This window comes from Leguminivora glycinivorella, chromosome 7 (assembly GCF_023078275.1).
Source record: "Leguminivora glycinivorella isolate SPB_JAAS2020 chromosome 7, LegGlyc_1.1, whole genome shotgun sequence".
Taxonomy (NCBI): Eukaryota; Metazoa; Arthropoda; class Insecta; order Lepidoptera; family Tortricidae; genus Leguminivora; species Leguminivora glycinivorella.
This window is the reverse complement of record NC_062977.1, coordinates 14,567,305-14,581,031: the sequence shown is the minus strand read 5'-3', so window position 1 is coordinate 14,581,031 and position 13,727 is coordinate 14,567,305. Positions and strand designations below refer to the sequence as shown.

The 13,727-nt window shown below is 32.3% G+C and overlaps 2 protein-coding genes across 2 annotated transcripts in view; one reads left to right on the top strand and one right to left on the bottom strand.

Moving 5' to 3' along the window:
- LOC125228195 (Ca(2+)/calmodulin-responsive adenylate cyclase-like) overlaps nt 1–13,727 on the bottom strand; it is a 161,424-nt gene that overhangs the window by 74,505 nt on the left and 73,192 nt on the right.
- On the top strand, nt 3,749–12,057 carry LOC125228196. Its single transcript, XM_048132670.1, has 6 exons — nt 3,749–4,697; nt 6,818–7,077; nt 8,122–8,294; nt 9,746–9,905; nt 10,116–10,237; nt 10,844–12,057. Exons 2-6 carry the CDS (start codon nt 6,900–6,902, stop codon nt 11,141–11,143), a joined length of 933 nt encoding a protein of 310 aa, XP_047988627.1. The 5' UTR covers nt 3,749–4,697; nt 6,818–6,899; the 3' UTR covers nt 11,144–12,057.

Here is a 13,727-nt window from a genome sequence, read left to right as displayed (position 1 = left end):
AAAACTATATCACATAAACGTGTTATAATGCAACGTAAAAAGAAACCAACGCGCGTACACAGAAAAAAATGGTTTTTTGAAACAAGAACCAGATGTGTTTCACCTAATATTTCTTGAACTCAAATATATATATCTTGAAATAAGATAATCTCACTAACGTTTCAAAAAATTAAAATTCTTCATATTCAAGATCGAAAATCTTGGATGAAAGCAAATATTATTTGAGTCAAAATTTATATCTCAAATCGAAACTAATTTATTTCTCACCTTAAGAATGATTAAGCAGATTTGATTTAAGAATTAATTCTTGTGCCGATGTAGAGTCAAACTTGGCTCAAGATTACATTCAATTCTCAAATGAACAATTTAAAAGTATTTAAGCAAGTAATATGTTACTTAATAGGAGATATTATTTAGTTCACCCAAGAATTATTGAAATATTCAGCCAAGAATTTAGACATTCTTAAAGCAAATAATATATTTCTTGGTAAAAGATATTACTAATTTCATTCAAGATCTAGTTAAATTTATAATCAAGAATTAGAACAATCTAAAAGCAAGTAATATAATTCTCGGTAGAAGATATTACTAGTTTCATTCAAGATTCAGCTAAATTAACAATCAAGAATTGAAACAATCTAAAAGCAAGTAATATATTTCTTGGTAAAAGATATTACTTGTTTCATTCAAGATCCAGTTAAATTTACAATCAAGAATTAAAACAATCTTAAAGCAAATAATATATTTCTCGATAAAAGATATTACTAGTTTCATTCAAGATTCGGTTAAATTAACAATCAAGAATTAAGACAATCTAAAAGCAAGTAATATATTTCTCGGGAGAAGATATTACTAGTTTCATTCAAGATTCAGTTAAATTAACAACCAAGAATTAAGACAATCTAAAAGCAAGTAATATATTTCTCGGTAAAAGATATTACTAGTTTCATTCAAGATTCAATTAAATTAACAAACAAGAATTTAGACATTCTAAAAGCAAGTAATATGTTTCTCGGTAGAAGATATTACTAGTTTCATTCAAGATTCAGTTAAATTGACAATCAAGAATTAAGACAATCTAAAAGCAAGTAATATATTTCTCGGTAGAAGATATTACTAGTTTCATTCAAGATTCAGTTAAATTAACAACCAATAATTTAGACATTCTAATAGCAAGTAATATATTTCTCGGTAGAAGATATTACTAGTTTTATTCAAGATTCACTTAAATTAACAATCAAAAATTAAGACAATCTAAAAGCAAGTAATATATATTTCTCGGTGAAAGATATTACTAGTTTCATTCAAGATTCAGTTACATTAACAATCAAGAATTAGAAATCCTAAAAGTAAGTACCTAATATATTTCTCGGTAGAAGATATTACTAGTTTCACTCAAGATTCAGTTAAATTAACAATGAAGAATGTATTATAATATAATATGACTAAGGACTATACATTTGTATGATAAGAAGCAAATAATTCCAAATATTGACGAAACATTACAATATTCGTTTGTCACGGGTTTTAGTAATGTTTGCTGGAAAAAGAATTAGTACTGGAATTAATCGAAGTATCGGGAATTCCCGGTACCACGCAGGTACCGGAATTTTTAGTCCTGGTACTGAAGAGGGTACCGGTACCGCAATCTATATACCTAAATATTGGCTTATAAGCATTGTACAAACTATAGCTAGGATTAAATACTGCATCTGATTGCATGTAATTGTATTGTATAGGTACCTAATACCTATCTTACGGAAAAATTCGTTTTTGTCTCAAGACAGTCGAAATTTTTGAATCTTGAATCAAGACCTTCGAAAACAAAAGCATTATTGCTCCAAGATATTATTTCTTGCTAGTTCTTGCAACAAAATTTACAAATCTTGTCTCAAGAAATTGCATTTTTTGCTATGAGCAGTGTTGCTGTATTCATTTTTTACCCGATAATCTTGGAAAATGGTTTAGCGAACAATCTCCACACAATACCACGCTTTTGATATGTTTTTGAAATAATTGTAAAAGGCATGAAAAATAAACCATTTTATAAAACAACAAAGGCATAGAGCTACTTAGCGTGTTGTTACTTAGTTTTGCATAGGTACTTATAAATTTCGAAAATTTCTTTAGCGTTTTTCAAAATAATGCGTATTTGGGCCAGAGTAAAATATAGTAGTATTTGCGGCAAAATATAATAAAATCTGTTTTTGTTTTGTATGAAACCAAAAAGTAGGTATCTTATTTCAAGGAAACCTTGGGCGATCCCGCCTTCTAACCGTTTGGGCTCTTATTTATTATTATTTCATAGGAGACAAACGAGATGTAAATGAAGAAAAAATGTTTATTTATTAGTTTAGTTTAGACAGTCAAGCAAAACGTGAGAGTAAAAAACCGGCCAAGAGCGTATATATCGGGCCCCGCTCAGTGTAGGGTCCGTAGTTTTCCGTATTTTTCTCCTAAACTACTGAACCTATCAAGTCCAAAACAATTTTCCTAGTAAGTCTTTATAATGTTCTACTTTTGTGATTTTTTTTCAGATTTTTTAAACATATGGTTCAAAAGTTAGAGTTAGATTTTCGAAAATATTAATATTATCAAAAAATAATTTTAGTAAACCCTTATTCATTTTTAAATACCTATCCAACAATATAACGTTGAGGTTGGAATGAAAAAAAAATCAGTCCCCACTTTACACTTTTTATTTTTTCACTTTGTCGGAGTGACTGATATAGGTACATATATTGGTACCAAATTTCAGCTTTCTAGTGCTAACGGACGGACGGACGGACGGACGGACGGACAGACAGACATGGCGAAACTATAAGGGTTCCTAGTTGACTACGGAACCCTAAAAATGGTGGCAAATTTGAAAAATGTATGGGCGCGGGTTTAACGTCCCATGGAAAAATTGAATTTCGCGCGTTTTTTTACTCTCACGATTTGCTACAATTTATTGTATTTTTCGCATAATTTAAAACATGAGTATGAAAAATAACCATACAACGAACAATTGACATTTAGATATAAAAAAGTTAAGCCTTAACGCATTGAATTTTAAGTATAGGTATGTACCTCTACCAAGAAAGACACGTTTCAACTTTCAAATCATACAAGTGCAATCACACACACACGACCGGTCTGGCTCAGTCGGTACTGACCTTGCCTGCTAAGCCACGGTCCTGGGTTCGAATCCCGGTAAAGGCATTTATTTGTGTGATGAGCACAGATATTTGTTCCTGAGTCATGGATGTTTTTCTATGTATATAAGTATGTATTTATCTATTTTAGGATGTATATCGTCGCTTAGCATCCATAGTACAAGCTTTGCTTAGTTTGGGGCTAAGTTGATCTGTGTAAGGTGTCCCCAATATTTATTTATTACATACTGATTATCTATCATGAAGTTATGTTTACTCATAAAAAGTAATATTTCTAAATTAAACATATTTTTGGAGTTTGCTTACAGGTTAAAAATGTCGTTTTTTTATAGAAATGTCAATCATTTGTCGTACCTGCACTTTATTACTATTGATGTATATGTACAGTACATTTAAAAATTTGCAAAAACACAAAGATCTTTGCCTTCCTTAAAAAAAAAACCCACCTCCAGAAGTAAGGCCGGCAACAGACGAGTCTTAATTTTCATAATCTTAAAAAAAAATTGTATGCAAACTGACACTGACAGATCTGTCAGTGTTAGTTTGAACTGTCAATTTGCATACAATTTTTTTTAAGATTATGAATTTTTAAGACTGTTGCCGGGGTAACTCTTGCATGATTTTATACTTTTGACAAGTAGGAAAATAAAGCACAAAAGGTTAGAAGGCGGGATCGCCCAAGGTTTTCTTGAAATAAGGTACCTATTTTTTGGTTTCATACAAAACAAAAACAGATTTTATTATATCCTGCCTCAAATACGCATTATTTTGAAAAACACTACATGACAACTTTTATTTCTTACATAATTTGCCGTCGAATAGCATTTTTAAAAATAGTTTATCCAAAAAAAGCATCACATGTTGATCCACTGTGCGACGTATCGCGCCGTGCAATAACATTAAGACGTAAAGAGACTTCGTGCCTCTACTCTTTCCCATATTACAGCTTGGCAAAAAAGAGTAGAAATGGAACTAATTTTTTACACCACTTACTGTTTTCATACAAAAGATAGTTGGAATATGCAAGACGTTTTACATAGACAGTGGCGCCCCTATTATTTTCTACTTTTTTTGCCCGACTGTAATATAGACGGTCAAGCAAATATTATGAGAGCAAAATTCAAATTTTCTATGGGACGATATTAATGTATGGGCACATTATTCAAATTTGCCGCCATTTTTTACTCTCATGATTTGCTTGACCGTCTGTAGTTACATTATCTAGGTTATTAACATGACAAGTAAGTGCCTTACTTGTTATGGCTGATGTATTTATTGGGTAAAATAAAAATCTGGTACTGGCAACATTTTCAAGTTGTCATCCAACAAACCAAATGCTAACGGCCGAATGTGATGCTCGTGTGTTCTTTTTCTTTTCGCTCCTTTTTTGCGTCGTTGTCATTGCAGTGAAAGTGTTTCATTTGAAAATTAACTTAGTGATCGCGATCGCAAGTATACCTACTAAAATAATGGAAGAGGATACAGAAAACATATTGGTATCCTGGGATGTGCCGTCAGAAGTCGTCGAGAACTTCAAAAGTAAGTTGTGAATTTTCTAGTATATCGCTGGCAGATCAGAAGGTAGTGGTCAGGGAGCGGTAAAATAGTTTTAAGTACAGATTGTGTTTTTTTTACGCACTAGTGCGAGAAGTGGTTCATTATATGCTAGGTCGAAACTTTGGAGGCTCATCTGTACAAGATATTTGTTAAATGTTAGGTTAAACAAAATTACCTACATCCATTGAGGTAAAATGTACGTTAGTAAATAGTAATTCAATGCATTTGCTTGATATATTTTGTATGTTACTAAACTATTAAAAACTTATTATCTCATCAAAACGAGACAATGGGCATTTTGACACATCAATGTAAATAAAAAAAGTTATATTAATACTCGATCAAGTCCCATTTTGGTCAAATAATGTGTGAAAATCGTGAATGTTTAAATCAAAATAACATGACTGTGCTTGATGCAACTGCCATACATCTCCGGGGTCGATCAAGATGTTCATTTGTCTTCTGAAGTGTAACAAATTTAATGTGTAGTTGATCATTTAAAAGTTGTCAAGAGGCTCAACTTTCCATAAAACTAAAGGTTAAGGACAGATTGTTAGTAGGTACATAATTAGTATCATCATCAGTAGTCTATAAACCGCTCACATATCACATATTGTTGGTAACTACGAGTAGATGGGTAGCAGCCTGTTCTATAGTTCTATTTTATGTCAAGTATTTTGAATTTCAAATAGATTTTGTCACCATGTCGCAGTGGAAGACTTTGATTCAGTCTCTCTTCGACCACAACACTTAAGATATTTATTCTTTTTTGATGCATGTTTCGTTCATTTCCCATTTAAATATACATAGGAGAGGTCCTCGATAGCTATCAAATATGCAATTATTTAAGTTAATTTTTTTTACAGAAAATGATATAAGCAAGGAACAGTTCAAATATTTGGTTTCAAATGATACTTACTTGAAAGAGCTTTGCCCACACATTGGGCACCGAATAAAACTAAAAAGTAAACTACAAGATTACTTAGACTCAGTTACTGATACTGAAACTGCATCTTCCTTCAATGCAGATTTAATGGTTATTAAAGCAAACTATCCAGAAGTGATGCAAATTGATCAAGACGAGTCAGTTATTCTAACAGACATTACATTGGATTTGGATTCCTACTTAAATATACCTAGTAGGCTTTCACTGCCAGAATTTGATTTGAAGACTATCCTCCAATCTACTCCACAAGGAAATAGTGTTCTAAATTATTATCAAAAATACAAACAATTGAACTCGCAAAAAAGAAACATCATTGTTGATGTTTTGGTGAAATATCACTACACATTTATTGTTAACAAGTAATTATTGAACCACTTATAATTATGTTTGCCCGTTGTAGAACTGATGTAGTGTTAGTTTTTTATGTAGGCAGATAGATATTTTTGACAAGGGGTTTATTACATGTGGTCATAGGCATAGGTTATCTAATGTTTGCCTGAATTACATTTGCCATAAGTTAAGTTCTTAGCCAGAGCAGCTAAATACTTATTTTGTTATTTATTTTATTTTGTTACTTCTAGGACACCACAAGTAATTTATCCTATACCTTAGTAGTAGGTTAAGTAGCTATAGTAGTATAGTTACCTGTAGAAATTATATATACAGTAATCATCATGTAGTAGTATCCAATGTAGATTAGTGTAATATAAGCTTATATATATATGCCGCTCAAGTACTTAGCTCATGGATTGTAGGAGACCAGACAGCAGTAGTTTCAGGCTTGGTACAGTCACCTGCGATAATATCTTACACAACGAAGGCCTCAAAAATATCTGATACGCTCTTACAATATCTCATAAGGCAATTTGATGTATTATATCACAAATAAGGTACTAGTGGCAGATATTTTTGCAGCCTTTGTTGCGTAAGATATTACATATTATAGGTTACAGGTGACTGTACTTGCATGTCAATCCAGATGGATTGACGCCTAGTGCAAGTTAAATATTCTTTCGAGTTAAATATTCTTTCACGGGTAGCAAAATTATGCATTTACGTCAAGGGTGGTTGTGATGGTTTTCTGTCTGGTTTCTATAATTAGTATTAATACCTACTTAAATATGAATGAAGATTATCCAAAATATTTTTTTCTCAGCAACATCAAACCAGAAGAGTTCAATTTGCTAGCTGCAAAAATTGTTTCTCTTTTCCCAACTGAAAGTATATATATCTACTATATGAAAGCTGTGCCAACATGCAAATCTGCTTCAAGAAAATATGTGCCCGCTAAAGGCAAATTAGTGGACAAGGTTCGAAATCTCCTGTACATATCAGGAGCAAAGCGCAGGAGCATTAAATCCACTTGCTCTAATAAGGATTCGGATACAGATGTAGAGTCTGTGGAAAATAATCAAGGTAAAATCTATACTTATTCCGTACTAATAGGTAATATAAATGCGAAATTAACTCTTGTCTGTCTGTTGTCTTTCTTCCTTTAGATTTTCACAAAGTATGGTTTCGATATAATTTTAGGGTTCCGTAGTCAACTATCCGTCCGCGGATAATCTCAGTGACCGTTAGCACTAGAAAGCTGAAATTTGGTACCAATATGTATGTATATCAATCACGCCGACAAAGTGGAAATAGTTATTTGTTTTACAAGGGGCAAAGTTGTTTAACCGCACGTGCCAATATTGATATCCGAACAAGCGAAAGATTCCAATATTGAACCGCGAGCGTAGCGAGTGGTTAAAAAGTGGAATCTTGAGCGTTGCGAGGGTTTCAAGGCACGAAGGTTAAACAAACTTTGCCACCGAGTGAAACACAAAATTTTTCACCACACCAACACGAACAAAATACTGACTATAAAACATCAAACTAAATCAAATCCATCAATCTATTCAATATTTATGATTCAAAATCATCATTTGGTAAATTCTACCAGCCAGCTTAAGACATAAAGTTATAATTTGTTTGAAATTACTTTGCACTCTTGTGAATAAAATGCAATTTTGCTATCTGTTTTCGAATAGCAAAGTAAGCCTTTACCATTTGGTGTGGTGAAAAAAATGTTTTATTAGGGTACCCCCCTGCATGTAAAGTGGGGACTGATTTTTTTTTTCATTCGAACCCCAACGTGTGATATATTGTAGGATAGGTATTTAAAAATGAATAAGGGTTTAGGTACTCCAATAGTTTTTTGATAATATTAATATTTTCGGAAATAATCGCTCCTAAAGGAAAAAAAAAACTGTGTCCCCTCCCCCTCTAACTTTTGAACATTATGTTTAAAAAAATATGAAAAAGATCACAAAAGTAGAACTTTATAAAGACTTTCTAGGAAAATTGTTTTGAACTTGATAGGTTCAGTAGTTTTTGAGAAAAATACAGAACTACGGAACCCTACACTGAGCGTGGCCCGATACGCTTTCGGCCGGTTTTTTATTTGTTTTATTTCAGAGACTGCCTCAAATGACGACGCTATTTGGCTGAAACATAACAATGAGCCATGGGACCAAGTTTGTGAAAGGTGGAATAACACCTTTGAATTAAGACACAAACAAAAATTTGAAACTGTACATGATTTTCTCGAAACCTGGGCCATTTTAAAAGACGGCAAAGCAGATACTCTGGTAAGACATTCCTAATAAAATTAGCCACCTTATATTAATAATAAATTATATACATATTATATAAATAGAATTGATTTTAGTATAAGATTTCTATTACTGGCCATGTTATACTAAAATGAATTCTGTAACCTACGAGTATGACTTACTACACTAAATACATAAAAAATAATATCAAGATAAATGCCATATTTCCTTTAGAACACTTCAAATCATCAATCAAAGTGTCTTATAATTCCCACATTTCCCATACTGATCAGGTGGGAAATCATTTGGAATGATAACTGTGTATTCATATGTAACTCTGTTTCAGATGAAATATACATTACTTAATATACAGGGTGCATTTTGACAGCGGGTCAGTGAGGGCAACTATCAGATCCCGTGGTGCTATTGCTATCTAAGGAGACTATCCCTCGATTTCAAATTGATGGAAATAGTGTTTACAGATTTTGGAAAAAACATACAGGGTGCGAGAAAAAGGTCATTTTTGAGAAACTTTCAAAAGCTTGTATGGGACCAAAAAATATTTCCGTCTAGAAAAGTCACAAATCGCGAAAAACTCTTCCCATACAATTTGTATAAATAATAAATATTATAAAAAAAAATTACGCGGTGATTTTTGATGCCAATCGATTCCATTCTTAATAGTATTAATAGTTTCTAACGGGTCAACTTACGGTAATGTACCAAAAAGCCATAAACCAATACATTTTACTATGGTGAATAAGTAGAAAAAGTTTTCTTTAATTTGTGGCTCTTAAGTACATTATCGCAAGTTGAGCCCTAAGAAACTATCAATACTGAATAGGAATAGAATCGATTGGCATCAAAAAATCAGCATGTAATTTTTTTTATATTCATAAAAATGGTATGGGAAAAGTTCTTCGCGATTTGTGACTTTTCTAGCCGGATTTTTTTTAGTCCCTTACAAGCTTTTGATCCTGGATAAGAATTAGATCGATTGGCGTCAGAAATTTGCATCAATTCGAAATCGAGGGAAATTCTCCTTAGACCATTTTCGCAAAGGACCACGGGATCTCATGGCTTACTGACCCGCTATCAAAATATACCCTGTATAATTAATAATCCAAAACAAAAACTGAATTAAGTAATATTCATACATACATACATACAATCACGCCTGTTTTCCAGAGGGGTAGGCAGAGATCACGGATTTCCATTTACTACGATCCTGACAAAGCACTTTCGCTTCACACACATTCAATTACGTTTCTCATACACGCGCGCTCGTCGGTTTCGAGTACTTTTGACCTTTATAATATTCCTAGAACCTAAACTACTTACTTATACATAAATTTAACTTAAAAAGTAAAACGTATACAAATATCCCGCTTCCTTCCTTGCCCAAAGGTGCCCACGATGCTTGCGGCAGTTCCGCGTGGGATAGTGATATAATAATTAATACTGTCACTGTTTTGTTATTGTTACAGATACTTTTGGATTTTGAGAAACAGTTTAAAGAGAAGTCGCTTAACTTCTTTAAAAACTGGGAACTATTTTTCTCGAAACTTTTGAAGCTTAGAGAAAGTGTCGTGACAAATGATAATGCAAAAGCATTAATTGAAGGATTAGGGAATATCATTGACGATGGTAAGTACCTACTTGTTTACCTATAGAATGTGTTGTAAGACTTGTAAGTACCCAAATCTTGACTGTTTTCCACTCGTATAATGCGAGTATAGTTTATAAGTTTTTATAGTGTCCATATCGGTATATCATCGTCATAGTTTAGTAGATGCATTCATACTTGATCATTTTATAAAATATGTGTAATTTTCATATATATTTCTTTTATTTCAGACAAAAAAATTCCGGTGCAGATTTACCTGCTAGGTTTTTTAATACCACCCAAAGGCCGAAAATCTAGGAAAGTCAAGTTCTCAACCACTGAATCAATCCAGGGCTTATTAGTTCAGATAGATGTAAGTATTGTATGCATCCAATCAAAATTTAAGTTTTATTCTCTTTATTTTATTATTAATATACATTTATATTATTACCTATAAAAGTTGTGTAATTGTTCAGTTAATGTTTTAGTTCAATATATTTCATTTAGTTTTATTGCAAAATAATGTTTCTAGCATTATTTATTTTTTAGCATACGTATATAAAATATATCCACAATCACAATTGATAAGTTTTCAAAATATGTAATTATGCTAAATTGAATTATTTTTGGTAAATATGTTCCATTTAATTTTTCCCACTCAATTTTTATGATAATCATTATTACGTATGTAAACTGTAAGGCATGCAAAGTTGCCAAAGAGCCACCATAATGAAGTTACATTTTACTTAACATTTTTTAGAATTCGTTACTTCTTACTTCTTGAATGAAATACTTTTGAATGAAAATTACAATTAAGGGAAAAATCAAAAAACTTTGTGTACATTAAAATTCCATTTTCTATCTGACTAAGTCTCTGTCTCTTAAAAGGAATCTTCTACTTTTGTAGTGGAGCCTCTGCTGAGCAGTGGGATATTCCTGGGAACTATGGCATTACTTTTAAATTATGTTTTTAATGCAGGACGCCGGAGATATCGACAGCGTAATCGCAGCCCAGAAAGCTAAGGCTGCAGCCCGGAAGGATACCGTTCAACCCTTCGTGCTCATACAAGGACCGCTACAAAACTTCGCCCAGATATACATCGTTATTGATGATATCAAATACCACGTGCATTCAGCTGCAAAGGCGTTCGACTTATTGTTTAAGATTTATCACGTTTTCCACGCCAAGTATCCCCAAGTGTGTGAGCACCTCCACATAATTATTCAAAAAAAGTGTATCAAATCCATACAGCGTATGATACAGTACCACCGTATATAGTTGACGTTTTAAACTTAGATGTGTAAAATTTGGTCTTCGTTTTTTATAAAAGTTCTTGAAATGTAAAAATATACTAAGGTATAGAAATTTCTTTGGTCTTATGTACCCACTTAAAAAGTATTTCATTGTGTAAGGTATTTGCACCATCTACAATTGACGTGATTTGTTCTAAGTTTGTCTTGTAGAGAATACTCTGTGGCGTCAACTACGCCTATCATTCGAAAAAAGTTAAATAAATTCATAAAATGCTTTGTTCCGAGTGCAAACTCGATCTTGGTACTTTTAAAAAATACATTTTACATTTGGAACTTATTCATAAAATAAAAACTAATTATCAATGTCCTATTGAAAATTGCCAGAGAACGTATTGTACAAAGTATTCTTTAAAAGATCATTTGACATTTTTTCATAAATTGTTTGATAATCGCCGACTTGATAGTAAGCCAATAGAAAAAACATCGCATCCGAATTCTCCAATGTGTACTAATATATCGATCAATAAAACTATAACACATGATCCTATAGAGTTAAACAGTTCTACTAAACTTAAATCTAATAGTGAGAACTGTAGCCAAGACAGTGAAAATGTAACAATGCAATTTAAAAAAGATCTTCACTTATCTGTTATACTTCTTATATCGAAATTATACAGTAATTTAAACATGCCAAGAAATCAAATACAAAACATAATCGATATTTTTAAAAGTTTCCTTACTGATTCAGTTTCTTACATAGAAAGTCAAATTCCAGTGCTTGGAAATATTAATAGTAATAACATTAGTAACGACATATTGCCAATGAAGAACTTAAGTTTGTGCTTGGACATATTTAAAAACTGTTTTCAAGCAATTGACACCGAACATAGACTAATAAATTTGTTTAATGCGAGTGGTAAGTTAGTTAAACCAATTAAGAAAAAATCGGTGTCTCGAAGGCACCAAAACGAGTAGATTCTAAAGTGATTATGACTTTAAAGGATGAATACGTTCATTTGGTGCCTTTGAGAAATAGTTTAAAGCTGTTTTTAGAATTACCACAAGTCCTGCAGACCATACTAGACTATCAAAGATATCTTAGCAGCACAGAAAATGTATTGCTAAACGTTGTTAATGGGGTATTATGGAAACTAAAAGCTGAACATGAACATTGCTCAGATATTTCTATTCCTATATATATTTACTATGATGATTTCGAAAATGGTAATCCATTAGGCAGTCATGCCGGTAAACATAAAATTGGCGCTGTTTATTGTAGTATTGCGACTATTCCACCGCAGTTTGCTAGTCGCCTAGAAAATATTTTCTTGGCTCTACTTTTTTATTCCAACCAGAGAGTAAATTTTGGCAATAAAGCGGTTTTTCAACCATTACTTGATGAATTGAATTTTTTGGAAAATTGTGGTATAGACATACTCTCTAATAATGAAAAACTAAAAGTAAAATTCTATTTGATTGCTTTATCAGGAGATAATTTAGGGCTTAATTCAATTATGGGTTACATGGAAAGTTTTTCCGCCAGTAATTACTGTAGAATTTGTACTATGAATAAACAAGAATGCCAAACTGCCATTTCAGAAAGTGAAGAAAAATACGGTCACGAGCTAATTATAACCATTGTTTAGCCAATAACATTGGCGTAAAAGAACTCTGTGTATGGAACAGTCTAGACAGCTTCCATGCTTGTGAAAATACCAGTGTAGACGTCATGCATGATTTATGTGAAGGTGTTCATAGATATAGTATGGCATCAATAATACAATCATTTATAAACAAAAAGGTTTTTACCTTGGACCAATTAAATTCCAGAACGAAATACTTCACATATACTAGATCCGAGCATAATCATCCCCCACCTGTAACTAAGCAGCATTTATGTAATGGTATCATCATGTTTTCAGCGTCGGAGATGTTATGCTTTGTAAGAAATTTCCGTTACTTTGTCGGTGACTTCGTTGACGAAAGAGACGAAGTGTGGAACTACTATTTGCTTTTATTAGAGTTAACAGAAACACTAACCGAACAAACTATCTCCACAGAACACTTAGTTAATTTGAAACATTTGATAAAAGAACATCATAAAATGTATATAGAGCTATTCAAAAGTTCATTGAAACCAAAATACCATTTCTTGGTACATTACCCGGGTGTGATAAATAAATTAGGACCGCCTATATTTTACTCGGCTTTCAAATTTGAAGCTAAACACAAAGAACTAAAAAGAGTATAACGTTCTATAGCGAGTAGGACAGACTTATGCTATTCGATTTCAATACGGTGCCAATTAAAGGACTGCAGCAGGTTTTTAACTAATGGTGGCTTTGAGAACAAAACAAAGTGTGGAAAGTTAAAGCAGTGCGTAAATATTCCGTGTCATTTAAATGGAGATAATTATTTCACGACTGTTACTTTCGAAAATAACGGATATATTTATGATCATATGTCCGTTGTTTTGTACGAATGTAAAGATGACAATCCAATATTCCTCTTAATTAATGATATATTAATCAGGGATAAAGATTTTAAGTCCGTCATCCTTGCGTGTTCTGTGTTGCAAATAATTAATTACAGTACCCATTTAAAGGCAT

Excerpts from the sequence above, each read along its gene's own strand:
- LOC125228196 (XM_048132670.1), top strand. The coding sequence starts at position 6,900 with ATGAAAGCTGTGCCAACATGCAAATCTGCTTCAAGAAAATATGTGCCC. Across the intron at positions 7,078-8,121 it reads GTCTGTGGAAAATAATCAAG|AGACTGCCTCAAATGACGAC; the intron begins GTAAAATCTATA and ends GTTTTATTTCAG. Across the intron at positions 8,295-9,745 it reads ACGGCAAAGCAGATACTCTG|ATACTTTTGGATTTTGAGAA; the intron begins GTAAGACATTCC and ends TTATTGTTACAG.